We start from the raw sequence: 22,834 nt of genomic DNA on the forward strand, positions 1-22,834 counted from the left end.
CACAGTAATGCTAGTATCAGGGTGGTATGGTTTGTTTTTTGTGCTGTGTGACATAGATGTGCTTCCTTTTTCATGCAGGCAGCTCTCTGTTACTGGTGGGGAGATTTACTCCCCCAGATTTACACTCTTTACTGCAGTCAGATTTACTCCAAGGTGGTTCTGTTGTAAGAGTACAATGCATCTGTATGGCATGTAAATTTTATTTTTTTTCCCTTTTGCTGTTTTTAAAGCCAGCATTTAGAATGTTTCTAAGGAAGGAAATGTGATTATTTATGAACATCTTAAAGAACATTTCTTGCCTGCTAAAGTCAGGATTTTTGGAAGGCTGGCATAGCATTTGCTCAGCCCTTATATTTAACTGTATAATCAGTTGTTCATATACTTTGCAATAGCAATTACAACTTGTACTCCAAATTTAATCTAATATATTTAAGAAACCAAGTGGACTGCTTTCGATGGAAGGTGAACCGAGTGAAGAATGGCTTGCCCCGCAGTGGATCTTGGATACTATACCGCGTCGCTCACCTTTTGTCCCACAGATGGGAGATGAGGTAATGAGTTTAGCAATCTTGAAATTCCTGTCCAGGCTGATGAACTTGTTTCAGTCAGGACTATTAAATCAAGGAGTATTTTCAATGAATCATGCTGAAAGTAGTCTGAGTTCTGATTTTTCAGAAAGCCAGTTGTTTGCAGCTGGCTTTTCTACATCTCTTTCTACGCACATATAACTTATTAATAGCAGGGAGAATTGATTCTGCATCTTCAAACAAACATGTGCTTCTTAATGATCTCAATTTTGGAAGCCCATACTAGTTGCTACTTTGGTGACTGAGATAAATATTTTTAAGAAGAAAAGTTCTTTAGAACACAATAAGGAACCATCCAGTTGGTTTTAAAAAGAATGATGCCTGGAGTGTTTGTAGGAATTTTTGAATAAACAGGAATACAATTATCAATAAAATAAACTTTTTTCTTATTTCTTTTTAAGATCATATACTTTAGGCAAGGCCATGAAGCTTATGTGCGGGCAGTAAGGAAAGCCAAAATTTACAGTATTAACATGCAAAAACAACCATGGAACAAAATGGAACTCAGGGTAAGTTAAACAGATACTTCAAAGAGCTGAACATCAGTATGTCTCTGTAATATTAAATTGACATTGAACAATATGAAAAATATGATGAAAACATAAATTTAAAATGTTGATATCAAAATAAATCTTAAAATTGATACTTTCCTTAACACAAAGCCTTTACACCTCCTCAGTCTTGATAATAGGATCCCAAAGGGATATTAAAGAAAGTGAAAGTTTATCTAGTGTGGTATTCTTTCCTATTAGATGTGAAATATTCAGAATATTAAAGGGAAAAAAGTTCAAAGTGAGAGCAGTTAAGCATTGGAAGGGGTTGCCCAGAGAGACAACGGAATCTCCTTGAAGATTTTCAAAACTCACCTGGACAAGGCCCTAAACAACTTGACCTAACTTAAATGTTAGCCCTGCTACGAGCGGGATGGTGGACAAGATATCTGCCGGAGGTCCCTTTCCAACCTACGTTATCTTACAACTCTGCTTTCCCCCCTCATTAACACCCACTCATACAGAACCCACCAATCAAAAGTATTTTATATTTCTATTGATTCTCCAAGATGACCTAAATGCTTATATACTATTTATTGATCTTGGTGTAATGGTGACAAGTGTGGTATCATCATGTGAAGATCTAAATGTATACAAAAGCTCCATTAAACAGTGAATCTACTTAAGTGTGTAATTGTGCATGCTCTTCTCTTGGAAGAGCAAGGCTATCTTACTGTTGCTTTTCATATTATGGATTGTGTGGTAGATACTCAGTTTGTATAGTTTTGTCAATTTTTCTTTTGCTTTGAATCACTATAAGGAGTCCTCTAATACTTAATCCATAGTGTTGTTTTATTTTATTTCTGCTTTACTCAGAACTCATACCAAGAGGAAAATGTAGAACCAAATGTTATATATGCTAATATTCATATTTATATATGGCCAGTGGTCCTGTTAATGAAAATAATTGCTTTAGTGGAAAAATATCCAGTTACTTGTCTTGGGTATCCAGTGATTCCAGCTGTAGTGTAAGTAGTGACATACAGTACATCCTCAAAGGCATCACAAGTTTATAAGGAAGGGGAGATGGTATTTCATGTAGGGAAGAAGTCTTACCACCTTGTGGCATTTGACTGGATATGATCATACCAAGTTGTTGTGTTCTTTAAAAGGAAATGTTTCCTTTTATTTTCCCTGTATGTTGCTATGCAAAGGTGAGAGGCCCTGGGTTTTGCCATGTATAAACTTTGGTGCTGTCACTGTGGTTAAAACCAGAAAATGTACGTTCCTTAGAACCTTCCTACAACAGTTAAATAAAATACGGGTATCTTGTTCATAAATATACCATGGTATCTTGTATCTTGTATCTTTTTCATCTTTCTTTCTAAGGAGGCTGTGTTTTCACTTTTAGTTTTTGGTAATGAAATATCTTATGGGTGAAATTGCTTGGGCTTAGAGTGGAAACAAATTTGGTTTATTTATACACATTTGGTTCTTTAACATGGATATGTTTCTGTTTTTAACAAGTTAAAATAATACTGTTTCATCCTTATTGATAAATAGGAACAAGAATTTGTGAAGACTGTAGGAATTAAATATGAAGTCGGGCCTCCTACGCTCTGCTGCTTGAAGCTTGCATTCCTAGACCCAATCACAGGCAAAATGACAGGAGAATCATTTTCCATAAAGTGAGTAACTGAAATGCTGGTGACTTTCTTCAAGAAATTTGCTTGTAATTTAAAGCCCCCTTCTCCCCCCCATCCCCCATTGGTTTTTTTTCCCTCTTTCAAGGCATGGTGATGGTATTTGTTCGTTACTACACCAAATTTGAAAGTAAAATGCATGAAATTTTGTGTTTGGAGACTGAAAAGCTTGTCTGTATTGTACATGTAGATCTGTGCTTTTGGGAAATAGAAGATTTTTTTTTTTCTATTTCATAAAGGTACCACGATATGCCAGATGTTATTGACTTCCTTGTGCTGCATCAGTTTTATAATGAAGCCAAAGAAAGAAACTGGCAGATAGGTAATTACCGTTTACCACTTGCATGTGTTTGGCAACATTTTCATGAGTTATTTGATAGGATACAATTCAGTGTTTGTATTTTTTTTTTTTGAGATTGGGTAAGTAGTGTGTGTTTTAGACTTATTTAAAAGCAGTGTTTGCAACAAATATCAACATTTTAAGTATACAGATTTTATACTACGTTGTTTTACATCTTGTTAAAGAACCTAGATGATTATACATTTCTTTTTATTTTGTATTTAACTTGAGTATCTTACCATATTTGATTACTGTCTGATGTTTCTATAACACTGCTGCAGTGTACTCCTCTGACTTTTCAGAGTCAGATTATGTATTTGTGATTTGTGGTGGTTTGTTCATCAGATGGTGTACAGCGTGTCTAACACATGATATAAGGGACTGTACCACACATGATATTATGGCAATTGTTGAAAACTTTACTTGAAGCTTGCTACAGTTGCTGTAGTAAAAGAAAAAAGAAATGAGAGAAACTGTTAGTATGTCTACGATGGCAGAAGAATCTACTGTCATACTGTGTTTTGAAGTGTGGAGGCATCTGTGGTTAACTACCAGAAATGTAAAAGTCCTCCCTTTGGAGGGAGGACTTGATCCCTGTAGTGCAAAATGTAGGAATCCAGGTAGTGCATTTAAGAAAGATTAAGTTGATTCTCTTTTAAAAAAAAAAAAAAAAAAAAAAAAAAAAAAGTGTTTAGCAATTACTTGCATTGTTCTTTAGCTAAATTAATATTTTTTTCTTTTAGGGGATAGATTTCGCAGTATAATAGATGATGCTTGGTGGTTTGGAACTGTGGAGAGTCAGCAGCCTTTCCAGACAGAATATCCTGATAGTTCCTTCCAGTGCTACTGTGTCCAGTAAGAACTTACATGGTTGTAATATACCAGAGATGTTTACACACTCCCAGGTGTCTTAGGTGTTTACATATAACTTAAATATGTACATCCAAGGACAAGAATCCCTTTTTTCATTTAAATAAGTAATCAGCCACTTTTGTATTTATTTATTTATTTACAAACGTACTCCTAAAACGACATTATCAGTAGGGACAGCAATGCAGTGCGTGTATAGGAGATACAAGGGAAAAATAAGGAGGCAGGTCTAGCTAGTGACACAGGCCCATTTCTAATAGACATGACCATTTTTTTTAAGTCGGTTAGAGAAAAGGCGTATCATTTATATGATTATATAATTCAGCCAGATGAAAAATCAAATGCTTTAATTTATGCATTTGAACATAATTTTTTTTTTCTGATAGCTGGGACAATAATGAAAGAGAGAGGATGAGTCCGTGGGACATGGAACCGATTCCAGAAGGAAGTAAGTGTGTTTTGAATTCATGTCCACATATCATTATATAGCCTTGTGACACTGCTAGTACTTACTGTTGTTGAATTCTTCATATTTAGCTGCTTATCCGGAGGAGGTTGGTGCTGGAGTTCCTGTGACTCCAGATGAACTGACAGCTCTTTTGTACAAACCCCAGGAAGGAGAATGGGGGGCCCATTCCAGAGATGAAGAATGTGAACGAGTAATTCGGGGGATTGAGCAGCTTCTTTCCCTTGGTATGTTTGGAGAGAGGGCAGAAGGATTATAAGAATATCAGCATGACAGCATGTAACTATAGGGCAGACAGTATGAATTGCTAGGAGTTGGAATAGAGTATTTGAAACGTGCTTAACTAAATCAGTGAAAAGAACTTTTTTTATTTCATGTTGTGCGCTTCTCAGTTATACTTCCCTGTTTGTGAGGCTTGACCTGCTTCCTTTCAAGTTAATGAGGATTTTTAGTGGCTTGTATCCAAATACAAATGAGCAAAACATTGACTTAAACCTCTCCCCACCCAAAACCAACTAACAAGTCCTCATCAAACATCCTCGCCAACAAGGACCTTGGAATTAGTTTCATAATGTAACTGTTTGATAGCATGGTATTATTTAAATCCCTACTAAATAAAACTATATTTATGCACAGGACACTTCCGTATTCTTAGTTTATGTTACTTTTTGTATTAGTGCTGTTGCAAGTACATATACCATGTTGCTTTTGAGCAATACAATTGGCTGTTGCCTAGAAATCACAAACGTGATACTTGAACAAATAATGCTTATTCATATGTAATTAACAGATCATGCAAGAATAAGAATCCTGTCCTTTGGGTAGTGACTTGTCCAGCTGTAGATCTGTACTGCTTTTGCTGAATTGTTAAAAAGAAGACATTATAAGGAATGTAGTTATTGTATTACTTCCCTTCTGATATCTTCTGTGGCATCTAAATTATTTTGGTCTTTTGTCTTTTAGAGATTTCCAATCCCTTTGCTGTTCCGGTGGACCTTAGTGCCTATCCCATGTATTGCACTGTAGTTGCTTATCCAACTGACCTCACCACAATCAGGAGGAGACTTGAAAACAGATTTTATAGGTCAGTTTGATTTATTTGTTCTTAATCTACATTTTCTATAGCCCAACCTAGAACAATGTGTTTAGCTGAATGCATTGTAGGCAGAGCATATTTGCCTCATCTATGTCTCTACTGCCTTTGAGCCAGATGCTTTGCTTGTACTGCAGTTGTCAGAAATGAGCTAAATAGTACTATAAACTGGAAGTCTCAGCTTTTCCAGTTAATTCAAGGCAATCAGCACTATGGGGTACTTTGGTGTCTGGCAAGCTGTTTCCTGTGGACCTGGATTACCTAATTCCACCCCCCCCCCCCTTTTTTTTTAAGGAGAATCTCAGCACTGATGTGGGAGGTACGTTACATTGAACATAATGCCAGGACTTTCAATGAGCCAGACAGTCCTATAGTCAAGGCAGCCAAAATCGTAACAGATGTCTTACTTCGCTTCATTGGGTAGGCATGCTTTTTACTTGATAGAACTGGCATCTTGGGTTTCTGAGATATTTTGTTATGTATTTTGACTTTTGTTATTGCCCTGCAGAGATCAGAGTTGTACCGATATATTGGAAATATATAACAAGGTGAAAGCAGAAGACCTAAGCAGTACTGATGAAGAAGAAGAGGTAAGAACATTATGATCATCAGAATTTTTTGCCTTTTTAAATTCAGTATCTGGAAGAAGTTTGAGCAAGAATTTTTGCAGAGCCTTTGTTTTATAGGTAGTTACATTAAGTTTTTGAGATAAGCCTGTTTAGGCCGTTTGTGTAGCTCACTTGGGACAATAAGTTCCCTCCGGTTTGTAAAATTGATTCATGGAACTGCCTGTCTTAATCTTCTCTAAGTGCACAATGTTTTGTTGTTCAAAGAAATATTAGTAAGCAGGGGGAATATGAATTAGAGTTATTATTCTGTCTGGAGAGCCAGATGGACAGTAGCTCTTTCATTGTCAGGGAGGCAGCAGAACTGGTTTTCTTTTGTAATTCTTTGTCAGTTCCTGTCGGTTGTACAATGAAGGGAATGACAGATAGAAACCAATTTAGATATCACTTCCTTTACCTTTCTCTCCTTCTACCTTCTCCGCTCAAATGCAGTTTGTACACATTTTGAAATGTGCTGTAGTTTCCATTTTAAAGCTGTGACCTCTTGAAACCTAAATCACTCATTTTTGTTTTACTTTTTCAGTGTAGCTTTCTAATACATGAGCTGGTTTGAGTAAAATACAGTTATGAAGTTATCTCACTCCTCTCTTCCCCTAGATGTCTTCCATTGTTGCAGTTTGCAATTATTTAAGTTAAACTTGATTGCTGGTAGAACATCTATATGCTTATGGCTGTCGCAGAAACATTATGTGTCATTTGTAACTGTAATAGACTACTGTGGAACAACATTTGTTTCTAAGGGCAGCAGATAATTATTACTTTTGTCTTCTTTACTATAGATTCACTAAATCTGTAAGTTACAGATTTAGAGGTCCTATTGCCTCAGATTTGTATGTGACACTTAAAATGTATACTACAATGCAATTATTTTATTGCTTTCATAAAAATAAACATATAATAGCTATGTTTACTATCACAGACTCTTAAAAGAGTATTTTGAAGAAAATTACGGGTTCCCATGATGTAAAATAGCAGATCCTCCTTTCCAAACTGCGCTTATTTGGGAGGACTGTACTTTCTCGTTGTGAATCTTACCTGCTGCATATCGAACAATGATCAGAAGCGTCCAACGTTGTTGCTAACTGTCCTTCCTTTCTCCCTGGCCCTTCAAAGAGCACGTCTTGGTTTTTGAGAGGCTGTTAATCCCCAGTCTCTGCCTTGGCACCGTAGAGTTGAGTCAGAGCAGAAATATGTTATCATTCCCATGGAGTCTTCTCTTCAGTAAGGATCTCTTTAGGTGTATCCCTGATGTGTCTGAAGCTCGGCTGAGCCCCTGATGGTGGTGCAGGAGTGGAGCCAGGGGGTCTGATCCCCGCTGCTCCCTACACAGTCTTTGCAGACTGCAGGCTCCACAGAGCAGATCAAGTTGGTAGGTCCAGTGGCCTGTCCCAGGGTAAGGTGCCACAGGGTCGTTCTGTTCCCCAGACAGAGGCGGGCTGTGCCGCTAGCATGCCGGTCTGCTGTTGCGTTCAGCATCGTTGGGCCCTTAGTGTGTAAGGGTTTAACTTCACTTAGAAATTCCAGAGTAGATATGCAGTGCTTAGATGTTCATGGACAAGTTAAGTGCTGCACATTGACCACCGTTCTTGGGATCAAGAGGAAATTTTCACCCCAGTCAGATTGGCTGAGACCACTGAAGATTTTTTTTTCCTCTGTAGTAAGAAGCCTCATTTGTCAGTCACTGGGAGGTCTAGTTATTAAATGTGCAGACATGCAAAGGCATATTAGCAGTGCCTTCAGTATCTTCTGCTCTCTTTCTGGGGTATATCATAGTTGTAGTTTTCGCGTTTTATGCAAGTCTTAAATGTGCTACAAAGTACTGCAAATGGTTTGCGATGGTTTAGGCAGCATAGCAGCTCCTGTCTGTAAGGTAAGTGTGTATAACCTGATGTCTGCATTTTGGACACGCACAAATTCGATGCTCATTTTGGAATCTGGTGTACATATACTTTTTCTTCTTCCTTCTGAACTATTAAGTGAGAAGTGTGGGTTCCCCCCCCCTCTATTTAGGCTTCTTTGTTCTTGGTTCTCTTAACAAAAGTTATCCTATATATAGCCAAATGAAAGGAAATGTATTTTAAAATAAAAAATAAATTGCTTCCAGACTGTCTGAAGAGCTTTCAAGCAGCCCCAAAAACCTGTTTATTTTTAATTAGTGATAGAAAGCTGTTACAAAGAAATTCTTGTTGATCTCTTGAGATCCAGATTCTGAAAAGAATATAGTTTACCCATAATCCAAGTAAGGCACTATGTGAACTCAGTACAGCTGCTCATTCAGGCAGAGGAATGTATCTCTGAAAGACTAGGGCTTAGCCGAGACTTAAGAACCAACTTAAAATAAGCTATTTATGTTTCTCAGATGTTTATGTGTAGTCTCTATGGAAGCAAACTTGATAAATAAAATGCTTCATTTCTTTTCCTATTTTATTCTGAAGTTATGTAAGTTCTAGTTTGAAAATAGTGTCCATTTTGCTTGAATCATTCGTTGCATTTGCGTACTTTAAAACAGTGTCTGTTGTTCGCTTTTTGAGTTTTAGCCCTGTTTGTTTTCCTTGTTGTTCGTGTATATGAGCATGCATGTGTGTTATCTTTACCTTTTCCTTTAGGTGGCAGAAGTAGATGTAGATTCAGATGCTCCAGGAACCTCCTCTGGAAAAAGACGAGTGAGTAAACACTTCTCATTGGTCTAGTTTGTGAGGGAAAATAGACTGGGTACAGAATCACACCCATTTAGGTCTGGAACAGTTTAAATTTGTCACAGGCTATAGTCTGTAGAACTAACTGTGCAAATTAGTCGAGCATATGTGTGTTGGCAGCTAAGGATGTTAGTGTATGGGAAAATTGACTCAATTGCTGAAGAATCGGTTTTTATTTGCTTTGAAAGATATCTAGAACAAAGTCCATTTTCAGTCCAAATTGGGTGAAAACTGACAAAAAAAATAGCAAGTTTGGATCTGAAATATTGCATACCTCTCCTTGATTTGAGCTTTTATGTATTACTGAAAGAAACATATTTCTACAAATTGCATATTGTTGTGTTATGAACTATGCTTTAATCTTATTGCAATTCTGTTTTCAGTTGTGGACTTATGCTTTGAATCAGATCCCTAGTAAATTAATAGGAAGTTAACGTGAAAAATCTGCATACTCAGAAAAATGATAAAGTGTATCTGTTTTCCCTGCAGGTAAGACGACCAATAAAAAGACAGCCTGTGAAAGCAAGCCCTGACGCTTGGAAAGAGCAATGCAAGCAGTTATTAAACCTGATTTATGAAAGAGAGGACTCTGAGCCTTTTAGACAGCCAGTTGATCTCTTTTCCTATCCTGTAAGTACAGCTTTCCTATTCAAAATGAAAAAAACTAATATTCATCCTTTGGCAAAGTTCCCTGCTGGGCATATTGCTAAGCTTTGCCTTTCCGAGTTGGAATGGCCTGTGTTTTCTGTACTGATGTTTTCAGAGAATTATTTGCAGTAACTCTAGAATCTCTGTTTAAAGTGGTAATGATTACTTTAGGTAATAATTGTGGGTAAATAATTAGGTGTTTTTATTGACATAGAATTCACCTTTATTCACCTTTATTATTTACTTGTGTGTTCTTACAGGATTATCGAGACATTGTAGACACTCCTATGGACTTCAGCACTGTGAAAGAAACCTTGGAAGCAGGAAACTACACCAGTCCCTTGGAATTCTACAAAGATATTCGTTTAATATTCTGCAACTCTAAAGCTTACACTCCTAATAAAAAGTCTCGAGTAAGTAAAAATGTCTTCTCTGCAGAGATCTTGCCCTTACATGAATACAGTCCATGAAATATAGTTTGTATCTGGAGAGCAAACTACTGCATTTTAAAATAAAAATAAGGAGTACGTGTCACTGGGACCTGTGTTTATAAATTTGCTTTGTTTTGCTCACCCAGATCACTTTTTAGCTGAGTGCATTTTTATCTGAACTTTCTGAACTTAAAGCTCCTGAGAAATTCTATGGTTACTGTTGCTGTTGTTTCTTTGAACATTTGTAGCAGAAAACTGATCACCAGTTGCATTTATTTTTTCAGTGATTTATTCCTAGAATAGAGGCTATCAGTTTCGTAGCGGTGTATATATAGTACAGTCCTTTTTAATATACTGTTAATGCAAGTATTATGCAATTTTTCTATTACTGGAAGAGATGAGAAGCATTATGATACTTAATTTTTTCTAGTTTACTTCATATACTTTGCAGCGCTTCTGCATGGTGTTGCCTTTGTTGCCTGTCGGTGCTCAGCGTGCAATTTTGTTCATGCAGGAATAGGAATCTGCATAGGCAGAAAAAATGTGCTGGACTGGAGCCCTAAACAGGATATGGCGAGAGGGAGAGGGGAGATTGAAATGTTAGAATATGAGTTAGATGAAATGACTACTGAGTGTAATGGACCGACCAAGTAAACATAGTTATGCTTGATACGTGTTTCTATGCAGTCCATTGCATCTCAGCTTATCCTAAGCTGCTGAATGATCAAACTGTCTGCAGATTTTCAAGTGCTTTAGTAATGTATTGTTTACACTCATAAAATCACAAGTTGGCATGAGGACACAGATGCAGTTATTACTGCTGCTGATGTGAAATAGAAAATTCAAATTGCTGATGTCTTCATGATATAAACGTAGAAAGAATTTCCTACTATATTTCCAGACATTAAGCAGAATTGGTGGTTTTATGACCTTATTATTATAAGGAAAAGCTGCATATTAAATAAAATGCTTAAGTTCTGACAAAATCACATCTCCCACGCACATCATTTAGCATATTTGAGAAGAATATTTGTTACAGTGCTGGCTAATATTTCTAAAAGGAATAGGAACATTTATAAATTAAGAATAAAATGCATGCCATTTGGGACTAGACAGAGCTACCATTGTTTAGGGGGGCACAATAAGACATAGAATCTAATCTGAAAAATTTATACGTGGTGCCTAATGTGTGGTTAAGCAAGATTTTATTATGCTAGGCATTGTCAAGCAGAGGAGAGTGTGCTGTAAAGAACCTTCAGTCCAAGTACACATGCTGCTAAATGGGAGGAAACAGGAGGCAGCGCAATGTTATTAGTCAAATGAGGAGTACTGCTCTTGGCTCATCAGTGGAATGACAACTGCTGTGTTTGGTGTAAGCAGGGTGGTGAGAGGCAGCTTGAAGTAGGATGGTGTTGTGGATAGGGCATCTCCTCCTGAGTGTTGGTCAGCAGGAGAGAAAGCTCAAAAGTTTCCTGAACTGAAGGTGGACTGAACTCCTGGAATTGGATAAGAGCTGAAGGATGAGCTGGGGCTAAGCTCTGAAGACCAGTAACTTTTGCTTGCTTTAATAGAAAGGAAGTCAGTAAAGGATTGTAAAAAGACATATGGTCTGAGGGTGTTGTGTGTGATTGATACCAGGTTAAACTTGGTGAATGAGTTATTACTGCTGCATGTTCCCTGGTAATTTCCAGTCTTGTGTATTAATAACTGAACATCTTGTGAATCAACTAATAATTTAGTGGTCCATCAGTATCCATTTGCTTAAATAGTGTGAGGTGCTTCAGTGAGGTGATCTTTGTGGGGGAGCTGGGGTGCACCGCTGGGCCTTCTGCCGCTGCAGGTTCATCCACGTGGGCCAAATGTGTGTCAACATCCCGAGCTTTTCCTAGCCCATTTGACCATCTTTGCAACAGCATCCTGAAAGGAGGCAAGTGGGGCAAGATACTGTTTGTTTTGAGCTAAAGAAAGAGATATTGCTGTAAAGTAAGGGTTTGGACAAAAAATAAGTTACGAGAATGGATAGAAAAGCCTGTATCAAAGAGGTTTTATTGAGAGACACTGCAAGAAATGGGAAGAGTTCTGACTGTAAAATGATGGTGAATTCTTCTTGGTGGTGTTTGTGCAATTTTCAGAAAAGTAGATGTAGCAGAGAGGAATAGATATGAGGAGGCAATTAAGAGCTTTGTTTTATTCATGCTGAATTTAGCTATTAGTTTGTCATAACTGGAAAAACATCCAAAAAAGGCAGGGTTTCAATATCACAGGTATCCGTTTTTCTTTAATCTTGTAAATATTTTGTACTGTAAATGCTTAAAAACATTTTATGAAAACACTTTCTCTCGTGAGAATAAGCATGTACTGTTAAGAGAAATTATCTGTAAAGATCCTTGTAGTTGAATGTCAGCGTGACTTTTTCTTTTGGACTGCTAAGAATGAAGTCTGGGCATCTTTGTGGTGATTTTTTGCTAATCTTCCAGTTACTCAACTTTTAATAAATATGGCTATGACTTCTTATTCCAGATTTACAGCATGACACTTCGACTATCTGCCTTATTTGAAAATCATATGAAAAACATCATCTCTGAATACAAGTCAGCAATGCAGTGTCGGAAGAGGAAAAGGCCACGATACCGAAAACGACTAAGAAGTAGTAGCAGTTCACCATCAACTAGCAGAGCATCTAGGTAACTTTATGACAGTGAGACTTGCTATCAGAACCATCTGAGATATTTCATGTCAGTGGTAGATAGACCTTTGTGAATAACCAGTCAACAGCAGTATTGCTCATTTCCTGATACAGTTGCTCTTTCAGGTGGTAAAATCATGAGGTCAAATCCCATGCTCACTTTGTAGTTTGTACATAATTCTGGTAAGTGAAAGGCTACATAATTAGAAGTATTCTTTATGGGTAAAATGGAAAAAAAGTTTATTTCTGCTTCTCTTTAGTAACTGTCCAAAAGGAGCTGTATAACACTTTACGGTCTTCTATATGACATACAATCAAAGTAAACTAAATATTGCAGTTTTAAAAAGTGAGATAAAATCTTGTTTTTGCAAAACCGCATGCGTTTATCAAACAGAATGACATTGTCACTACTTTTTAGTGTTACTACAGCTGTGCAAGTGCTGGGAAATGGAAATGATTTGTGTTATACATATGCTGCAAAAAAAGACACTTGAGGGGGATTGTTTTAAAGTTTTTTGTTAACAGTTTTATCTCTTTGGGATGTTTTGTGTCTTCAGCCCAAAAGGGAAACAGAAGCAAATGAAGATGCAGCCTAAAACCAACCAGAATACCTCACTGCCTTTGACTAGGACTAGTTCTTCAGTTTCATCTCATGGTGGGTTGAAACTTTTTTTTGAGAAATTTTAAGAAAAACAGTGTCTAAAATGTATGCTTTCCCTTGTAACAATTTGTATGTGCAGAATGATGCAAAAGCCAAAAGGCACTTAATATTTAGTTTAAATGTTACGTTCATGAGACACATGTAGAACCCACCTGTTGGATGAGCAAGTAGCAAGGGCACGTAAATATGTTATCCATAGATTGTGTTGGCTCAAATTGGCCCTCTGTTAGCAAGTTATTGGTAAGTGTCAGGGAATCGGAAAACTTGGTCTCTCCTTGTTAAGAATTAAAGTGACAAGAACCTAGACTTTCTGTACGTGGGTGTCTCTCATACAGCAATTTCAAACGCATTAAGTTAGTTTACTTTGAGTTACCACTCGGAGGAATCTACATCTCTTCATGACTGGAGAGGGAGCCTGGGGAGACTAACCTTCTGACACAGGTAGCTAACTCAGGTGATGCAAAACCTCCCAAAAATGCCTTTGCATTTCAACCCTGTAAATAGAGGATAGACGGTACACTGTTGAGTTGGTGGTGACCTGTCTTAAGTTTCAGATACAGCAGAGGAACCTTTGGGTTCAGCCACTGGTGAAGAGATGGAAGGCCAGCCCTCTTCATCGGGCTCAAATACACAGAACCGAAGTGGAAATACCATTGATCCAGGGAAAAACAGACCCATCAGAAGTAAATCAACACCAGTGAAACAAGGTGGGAAAAAAAGAAGTATTGTTCTCTGAGTGACTGGTTTCCCTAGAAATGAAAGATAGTGCTTCTCTCTGATGCTTTTGATCATTTTGCCCAAGTCTAACACTGTTATGGCCCTGAACCATACTATAATGGAATTAAGTTAACTTACTTTTTACGGTTCTGAGGTCTGTTCTCTGAACTGTAGCACACATGTGATACCACACACACTTCAGTGAATGGTTTTAAAATTTCTCCAGATGGAAGAACTTAAATTCTCAATTAATTTAAGAGCAATCAGGTTCCCCAAAGAATACAAAAAAGCAAACCAAATCAACACAATCCCCTCCCCAAACCTTGTCCTTTTATTAATCAAGTTGAAACGAAAGAGAAGGAAAAGTTACAAATTTTAAAATATTTTGGTCATAATCAAAACTAAGTGCAAGTCCCTACTCCTGTGTTGTAACAGGACTGTTTGCTACAGCAAAGCTTTTGGCTTCCCATGTTAGAGAAGGTTTTTAACCTTCATGGTCAGATATGTAGCTCTGAAAACGTGCACTATTTTTGGTCCTAAACCAGCACAGTACTTTACTGTGTTTTTAACTTAAGTTGTTCAGCAATTCTGTTGAGCTTTTTTAAATTATTTACTGTCTTGAAATTGTGCTTGAAATATGCCCTGGACTAAGGTTTTGAGAACATGTATTTGAGAGTAAATAAATACTACTTACAGAGCGTTATATTAATGTGTATTATTGGGTTTTAAATGAATTTTGGAGGGGATTTTTTTTTACCTAGATACCTTAGGCAAAAATACCTTTCATCTGAGTAAGTTTAGATGTTTGTGGCTGAGCTAGTCACTCGGCTCATTGGCTTGACTGAATCTTCATTAGATACTTAGTCAACAGAGTTTGTGGTGCTTGCTGTAGGGTAAGATGAACCATGTTTAAATTTAGTCTTATAAATTTTCCCCTTAGAGCATAGCTCTTTGTCTCCATGGAGTATGGAAGTTATTTACCGCGATGAGCTCAGAGTTAGATCTCTCCTGGATGCATCCCAAAGGCAGATGAGATGAATCCTACTTTTTTGACCTGATTTGGCTCAGTCACGATGATTATAACTGATCGGATTATTTTGTGTTTGCTTAGATGACTCTCCTGATGGACCACTTACAAATGGTGATGGCAGAGAACTTCGGATAGGAGTCAAGAGGAAGTTAGTAAGTGCATCAGAGGATGACGAGCACCTGGAGGAGGCAGAGGAAGAGGAAAAGAAGAGAGAATTAAAAGAAAAACCTGGTTTATCTTCATCCGAAAGTGGGGAATCAGGATCAAGTTCAAGTTCTGACAGCAGAAGTGGCTCCGATTCAGACTCTGAATCGACATCTAGAACAGATCAGGATTACATTGATGGAGACCATGACTACAGCAAAGTTGTGCAATCCAAAAAACCCAAAAGAAAAATCAAAAGAAAAATTGCCAGTGGGAAAAGAAACTGGCAGGGCAGAGGAACAGGGAGGAGAGGTAGATGGGGGAGGTGGGGGAGATGGAGTAGAGGGGGAAGAGGCGGTAGAGGTGGAAGAGGCTGTGGCAGAGGAAGAGGTGGTGGCAGGGGAGGAAGAAGAGGCCGAGGAGGTAGAGGAGCCTCACGAGGAGCCACCAGAGCCAAACGTGCCCGAATTACGGATGATGAATTTGAAAATCTGTTTGGAGGACAATTTGGTGAAAATATGTTTGGAGGGCGATTCAGTAGGCCACCTCGAATCAAAACAAGGAACGAGGGCAGGAGAACTGTCTTGTATAATGACGATTCGGATAATGACAATTTTGTGCACACCGAGGATCCTTTGAACCTTGGTACTTCCAGGTCAGGCAGGGTGCGGAAAATGACAGAAAAAGCCAGGGTGAGCCATCTCATGGGATGGAATTATTGACAGATGAAAAACTTTGGAACAATTTTAAAAGAACTTCAATGGCCTTCTACTGCAGGGATTTTACCAGAAAATCTACCAAGCAAGTTGTGCGGGGACTCCACTCACTTTTCACAGTGGTGCTTTTCCATGATGTCAGTATGCATTTGTTTTAAAACTTCAGATCGCCACACTTCATTGGTCAAAATAAGCCTTATTCATTAGGCCTTAAATTACAGAAATTCTTCCCCACACACTACAAGCTCATCACATTAAAGAGGCTTCCAGCTTCTCAATAAGAACATGACATTTTGAATCATGATTATGAATTTCTTCCCTTGTTTTGTTTTTGTATTATAGAAATAGCACCTTCTTACAGAGTTTTTATGTGGTTTCTGCCATAAATCCTTATACACAGTAATAATTATAACTTTTGCACAATACACCAATCCTAAAGGCAGCTATAAAATGTTTACAGTTTCTATATTGTAAGAAGGATCTGGATTATTTTAATCTTCCCAGGCCAAACATTCATGAATTGTGCTGAACTGAAGTATGTCTATACTACAGTTATGGGGGTCCTGATGTGCTTTCTATCGGTTCTTTATTCATGTAAAAAGTGACAAAGGGTTGGTGCCTTGTAAATATGTAGCAAACCTTTGATGTGGTGTGTCCTATGTGTGCATTAACTTTATTAAAAAGAGAATACTTGAGAAGTATGAATATCTAGACAAAAGGTGCCAAATGCAAAAGTTACTTGCATCTATTTTCTTTTTCTCCTCTCATATTTTTATAGTATTAATAGAGATTGTGCAGCTAAGGGGTGACTTCAACATTTGAAAGGTTCCTCCTCTTCAAAGCATAACATGATTCTTAATAGTAGCTCAGCTACCTCTATTTACAACTACTGGAAACTTAAAAGAAAATAGATGCTATTATTCAGTATGTGTTGAAGAAGAGGCAAGAAGGAGCATAGAGGGATGGAATTGCTTGCTAAGCTGTAAAGTAACTATATCTTCATTATATTGACACAATGAAAACAAATCTAAGTAATTATCAGAGTTTTCAGAAGCATAATGCTTTCAGCAGGTGGTAATTTGCTTGTGCAGAGAGGCCAACTGGCTCCCACACACTTCTGCTGCCACTTACTCAGTGCAAATTTGTGGTTATTTTAATTTGCCCCTTGAAACTTATGAGGAAGCCGAACTGAGCTCTGGTATCTCTGGTGGCTGCTCTTGGCTTACAGCAGTACCAATACGTTTCTCTTCTCCTCCTCCAGAAGGACTCTTGTATCTCAAGCTTCCAGAAGAGAATTCATGTTGCACTGTACACTTATCTTTTGTTATACTGAAAAATACTAACTTGAACTACTAACTTTGATAGGAAGAGTACAGAACGTGTTGATATCTGGGAAATCTGTAGTCTTGCTCCTCGATGAAAGACAGGCCATCTCCGTGAGCAGAAATGTGTCTTCACGTGGGGTGAGCTGCAGATTAGCAGCCTCTTTACTCAGTAGGGTCTGGTTGGAATTTATATGGGACTTAAATTTTCTCCCTTTATCTAAATGTATCTGACATTTCTATTTTGGTGAAAAGAGTGAATTAGGTTACACAGAGAGAACAAATGAAAAAAGAGAATTTTTTGATGGAGTTTTTGAAGATTTTTTTTTTTTAAACCCTTCATCCAATATCCTTAAGTTTGTTCTTCTGTGCACAGCTTGGTCAATAATTCTGGAAAACCTCAGGCAGGAAAGAGTGACCCATGTATATTCTCAGATGCAGAGGGAATTTAATTTTTGACTTTCTGTATTAAGCACTAGCTATTTTATCTCGCTTTCCAAAAATTCTAGTTAGATGCAAAATGACTTGAAAAAATGCAGAGGTTTAGTTTTGTGATGGAGGAGAGTATATCCTAAATTGTTAAGAGCATTAATATAAGTTTATGGTACAGTACAAAAGTCATACTTTTTTCCTTTAATAATGATTGTTTTGAATTAGCCATAGTCCATTTCTGGGCTTAATTCAGTTTTGTTCTTGATGGGAAAAAAAAATCAGAGGCTCTCCTAGTTCTGTATTGGGCTTCAAAATATAAATACCTGTCTTATCATCTCTCATATATATAAATATATATATATTTATAAGAAATTTATTATTTCTTTGAATGATTGGTCCTCCTACATAGGGTAACCAGGAAAAGCCTGTATGCGTAGTCGGAATCATCCCCTCCTAGGTGAGTTCTGCCCAGCCGATGTAAACACTATGTTTCTGTTCTAAAGCCTGAAAATCTTGAAATGCAGAAGAAATGCTTTCAGGTATTTCTGACTGGCCGACGATCCACTTACTAATTTATTTTGTGTAGGGTTTGGGGAGAGATAAAACACGTGGGTTCCAGAGAAATCATTTTATAAGTTTGTGTATTTTAGCAACTATTAGAATAAGATGAAATATGTTCTTAAATGTATCTTTTCTATGTAATGAAGTACTGTGAAGATAACAGTGAAGCATCACTTTGCTGTGGCGTAAGTATTAATCAAATGCGTTACATGATTGAAGAGCTAGACAGCAGGGCGTGCTAGAACAACAGAGCTATTGCTTATTGTAAAAAAAGTCTGCTTTTTTGTGCATGAGAACCTTTTTATAAGCATGAAAGAAATAACTTGTTTTTAGAGATGTTATTTTTACTTGGTTTTGTATCTGGCTTCTTTCTCTGAGTTAGGCTTTTGATTTCTCATAGCCTCCTTCTGTGGATTATTTGTAATTTTGCAGTAACTTGGACACTGTCTCTCAAATCCCATATTCTACTAGGAGCCACAGAAAGCTTAGTATCAACCCAAAAGGTGCAGCAGAAGCAGTGAAATGATTTAAACCTTGCGCCAGCAGGATCACAGGACGGTCTCAGCCCCCATCCAAAGCCCAGGCGGCACCTTGCGAAGTCGCCGAGGCCCTCGTTGCCTGGGCTTGATCTCCGCGCTTCTAACAAAACCCCAAACGACCCGGCCGGCAGTGGGCTCGTCGCCTGGGGAGAGGATTTGAAGGTCTGGGAACGCAGCAGAGCTGAGGTCAGCAAGGAGGTGTCCGGGCAGGCCAGGGCTCCTCTGCTGAGGCAGAGCTACTTCTCGAGCATCACCGCATCACACTGTCTTCTAGACACCAAGTGTTGCCTAGTCCCTCTCCCGAGCGCCAGAGGACTTGAGGGCATTCAGAGACATCGCGAAATCTGGGCTCGCACCCCGCGTGGTTTTACCCATGGCAGATCCAGCCCTGCGTGCTTGGTTCTCCGTAGAGACGAGGCTGGAAGTCTTGCGTGCATCCCTGTTTCCAGATTTGTCCTGGTTGCGAGTCTGCTCTCTCTTCCTGGACCAGGGCACGAACGATCAAGCTGATCTTTCAGTACTGATGTGCTGTTGCGTCAGTTCAGCCCAAACTTGGCCTGCTTTTAAGTTTCTCTTTTCCTTTGCTCTCTTCCACCTCTTTTCTTTAGCTTCCCTGTATTTCTTCTTCCCCTGTCCCGATCTTTCCTCCATGCTGCTTTTGCACAACATGATTCTCTTCCAATTAATCATCAGGGAATAGCTGTTTGGTTATTTATGATACTGTCTTGGAAATTTATGGTATTTTGATGAATATTGTTTTAGCAAGACTATTGGAGTGTAAGATTTGATTCTTTCTCTGCGTTTTATTTGGCTAGAAAAGTAACTTTCCCCTGGTTTTGCCTGTTTTGTTTTATCTGCCTTGCTTTGCTTGTTAGCAGCACTCCAGACTTGCTGGGACGCCCTGGATCGGCGCGGGGAGTCGGGTGGCTCGCGTCTCCGCCGTCTCCGGTGCCGCGGGCGGGCAGCGCGGGCTGCCCCGGCTTTGGCGGTCGCACCGGCTGCACGGCAGCCGCACTCGTTTTGTGTCCTCTGAGTTACTACTTTTTTCCTCTTGCTACATGCATTTCAGTTAATGTGCAACTCGTAAAAGTCATGTTTTCTGCCTCCCGGGCTATTTCCATTCGAAGTAACCCATGAAACTTTTATGTCGGTGCTTGAGCTGGAATCGGGTACGTGCAGTTTATCGCTCCTTTACGTCTTTTTTTAAGCGCTGTCCTAGTTGTCGAGCGTGTGCTCAGCCGTCCCATGACGTGTCCATCTTCTCTCCTGCTGCCACTTCTTCCACGGGGTCATCTGCAGCCCAAGCTGTGCCCTCCCCAAAGCTGTTCCCCTGCTGCTGCGTCGGTCCTGCAGGTCGCTGCGATAACGCAGCGGGGCTTTGCGGTCGTTGGCGATGCCGGTGCCGAGCGTTGCGGGGGGGAGCGGTCCTTCGCGCTAGATGCGTTTGTGTCTCATCCGCAGTTAGGTCTAAATTCTGCAGTTTCTAAATGCCTTTCATTAAGGGCAGATGGAGGGTTTGAAAGGAGCAGGGGTCCGGCACGCTTTCTTGACGGAGCCTTGACAACTGGCAGGGTTGCTCTTGCGGGGAGTAGCAGTTCAATGCATAAGAGTAAGCAGAGGTCGACCCCTCAACCCCACCCTGGCGATAAACGACCCCAAAATCATCATTGGGAAATAATCTGTGGATGATCGTTGGTTGCTTAAAATTTTGTATCCTGTTGTGTATTTTAGTTTTCCCTTAAAAATTTGTTTAGCGTGTAGCTTAGCTGCTTCTACTGCCCAAACGTATGAAGACCAAGTAGTTCACAAAGCACTGAAAAGCATTGGCCTCGTGTTGTGTAGTGGACAGAGTTTCCATGTAATTTAAAAAATATGGCAAGAGCAGCTAAAATGTGTCGCTTTGGACAGTGTTTTGAGGAGCTACTGACCATGAAAAGCAAGGTGAACCTAGGCAGACTTTAACATCCTGCTCCGAGGTGTCTGGAGGATGCTTCTGACATCCGCGCAGAGTCGCACACCCTTCAAATGAGAAAACGAGTCTCCATAGCCGCGGTCCGATGAGAGCTCGAGATTAATGTTTCATCCTGAATCGGGGTGCTCAACGACAGGGAAAAACTCAATAGCAGTAGGTGTAAGGATGTCTCGTCCACCCTGACGTCAAGTCTCCTGCTATCGTTGGTCTGTATCATGAATTTAACATTTAAAAAACGTATTTGTGTGTTTACATTTCTTGATTTTGGGGTTTTTCTTTGTTTGTTTTAATTGTCACGCAAAGTTTTATAAAATGCTAGTTATTTACATGATAGACTGAAGAGGCAGTTAACAATCCGAGGATAAATCTCTATTTAGTGTTGTAGGGAGCTGTCATTGTGTTCTTACAAGTATGTATTATAGAAAATTACTGCGCATGTGCGATAGATAATTTTCAAATATTAGTATATCAGAAGTTTACACATTAAAAAAAAACTCCTTTATGTACAGTAAGTAACAGCCTGCAAAATTTAGTCTAAAAGTTGTCTTTTTTAGTAATAGAAATGCAAAGACCTGTTGGAAGCTTGTACATTTTTAATGTCATGTTTCAGCCCACAGCAAACTTACACAACTGTGCTATGAATCCCTGAAAAATTAGATTTCCAGTGGAATCGCTGTCACCGCCTTAACTCTAGTATTATAAAAAATGGTGCTTAAATACATTTATGTGCATGGATGTGGGTACCTGATAAGAGTCTGTGAGAATTTAAAGTAAAACCAAGCGGTTTGGTGCTGCATTTGCAAACGAGCTCAATACTTCTGTTGAATAAGTACGGTCACATTTGCAAATTTAGAGATGCGTAAATGGTTGCAAAATATTTAAACTTGTGGACGATGCAGAGCAGTTTTTCCGGTTTTGCTTTGGTTTTGGTTTTCAACGGGCTGGCCCTGCCTGTCGCCCCGATTTCCGTGCGGGAAGCGGTGGGGCTCGCGGGGGCCTGGGGACGGGGGGCTCCGCACCGCTTTACGGGCAAACTGCTACTTCTTTTACAGGCAAACTACTATTATTACCACTCAAGCAGATTCCGAAATCAGCGGCTGATTATTATTTTTCACTAGAAATTATATATATAGGCTATTCATTCTTTACGTAAGAGTCATCACAGCAGATTTAATTTAGAAATGCCAGTGCTTGCGGGTGATCTGGGAGCAAGGAGCTTACGAGATCCAGGCTCTACAGTGCATGTCCTGGATGATTTAAAATACACAAACCCAATTAGAATTATGTCTACTTTCCATATGGATTTTTTTTTCCAGGTGATATTTATGCCCATATCTTCACATCCGCTATCTCAGGTCCCTCTAAATGAATACTTCAGGGATTTTTGATGCCACCTGTTGGCAGACCAAATGTAATATTTATATGCAATGAGCTGTTAGTTTTTGTATTGTACAAATGTAAATTTGTAAAGATTTTTTTCTAGAGTTTTTTTGAAGTCACTTATGTAATTTAGGATGTTTCATTTTCCAGCTGTGGGATTGTCTTAATAAAAAAGAAAAAAAGATAAACTCTTCCTTTGGTTTTGCGTTGCTTACTAAACAGCTTGGCCACTGAAAAGGCAAACGCTGATACGAGCTGTCAGCATAAAGAGAAAATCACTTTTTGATTTAACAGGATACTTCTATGTTTGTAAAAAGGAAACTTTTATAACCTTGATATATTTAAATTACTGGAAAATATTAGTTTTAATGTGTCTTATCCTTGCTGTCTGTTGCTGGTGGGGTTTTTTTTTTTTTTTTTTTGTCCTGGTACTGTCATTTAAAAATTGCACTTAGATGAAGAATCCAGCTCTTTCGTTCCTCAAGGGGGGGACACAGAAAAATGCAGTTTGGAATTGGCTGTCGGGGCTCCGCGTTTTGTTTCCGGGCCCGTGTGACGGTGCTGCCCATACAGCCAAGCTCCGCGGCTGCGACACACGTGCGCCAAGTGCGCCCGTCCTCTGCCGCCGGCGCCGCTGGAGCACCTTCGAGGAAAGGCCGCTCGGCGCTTTCCACCTGGGTCTAAATATTGTGACACTTCTTGCTAGAATCGAACATTAGGGCG

The 22,834-nt window shown here is 39.0% G+C and overlaps 1 protein-coding gene across 3 annotated transcripts in view; it reads left to right on the top strand.

The window, feature by feature from the left end:
- Positions 1-22,299, top strand: part of BRWD3 (bromodomain and WD repeat domain containing 3) — a 66,133-nt gene extending 43,834 nt beyond the window's left edge. Inside the window, exons 24-40 of one of the 3 annotated variants that reach the window (XM_064518449.1) lie at positions 435-551; positions 989-1,096; positions 2,642-2,766; positions 3,021-3,103; positions 3,865-3,976; positions 4,378-4,439; positions 4,529-4,684; positions 5,421-5,541; positions 5,845-5,970; positions 6,059-6,140; positions 8,783-8,839; positions 9,362-9,502; positions 9,781-9,933; positions 12,472-12,635; positions 13,195-13,292; positions 13,847-14,005; positions 15,127-22,299. In XM_064518449.1, the coding sequence (XP_064374519.1) occupies positions 435-551; positions 989-1,096; positions 2,642-2,766; positions 3,021-3,103; positions 3,865-3,976; positions 4,378-4,439; positions 4,529-4,684; positions 5,421-5,541; positions 5,845-5,970; positions 6,059-6,140; positions 8,783-8,839; positions 9,362-9,502; positions 9,781-9,933; positions 12,472-12,635; positions 13,195-13,292; positions 13,847-14,005; positions 15,127-15,911 (2,649 nt within the window). In that variant the 3' untranslated portion in view covers positions 15,912-22,299. The remainder of the gene's footprint in view (positions 1-434; positions 552-988; positions 1,097-2,641; positions 2,767-3,020; positions 3,104-3,864; positions 3,977-4,377; positions 4,440-4,528; positions 4,685-5,420; positions 5,542-5,844; positions 5,971-6,058; positions 6,141-8,782; positions 8,840-9,361; positions 9,503-9,780; positions 9,934-12,471; positions 12,636-13,194; positions 13,293-13,846; positions 14,006-15,126) is intronic. The other 2 variants (XM_064518450.1, XM_064518451.1) reach the window with 2 other exon arrangements.
- The last annotated feature ends 535 nt before the right edge of the window (positions 22,300-22,834 follow it).

This window comes from Dromaius novaehollandiae, chromosome 11 (genome assembly GCF_036370855.1).
Source record: "Dromaius novaehollandiae isolate bDroNov1 chromosome 11, bDroNov1.hap1, whole genome shotgun sequence".
NCBI classification, from domain to species: Eukaryota; Metazoa; Chordata; class Aves; order Casuariiformes; family Dromaiidae; genus Dromaius; species Dromaius novaehollandiae.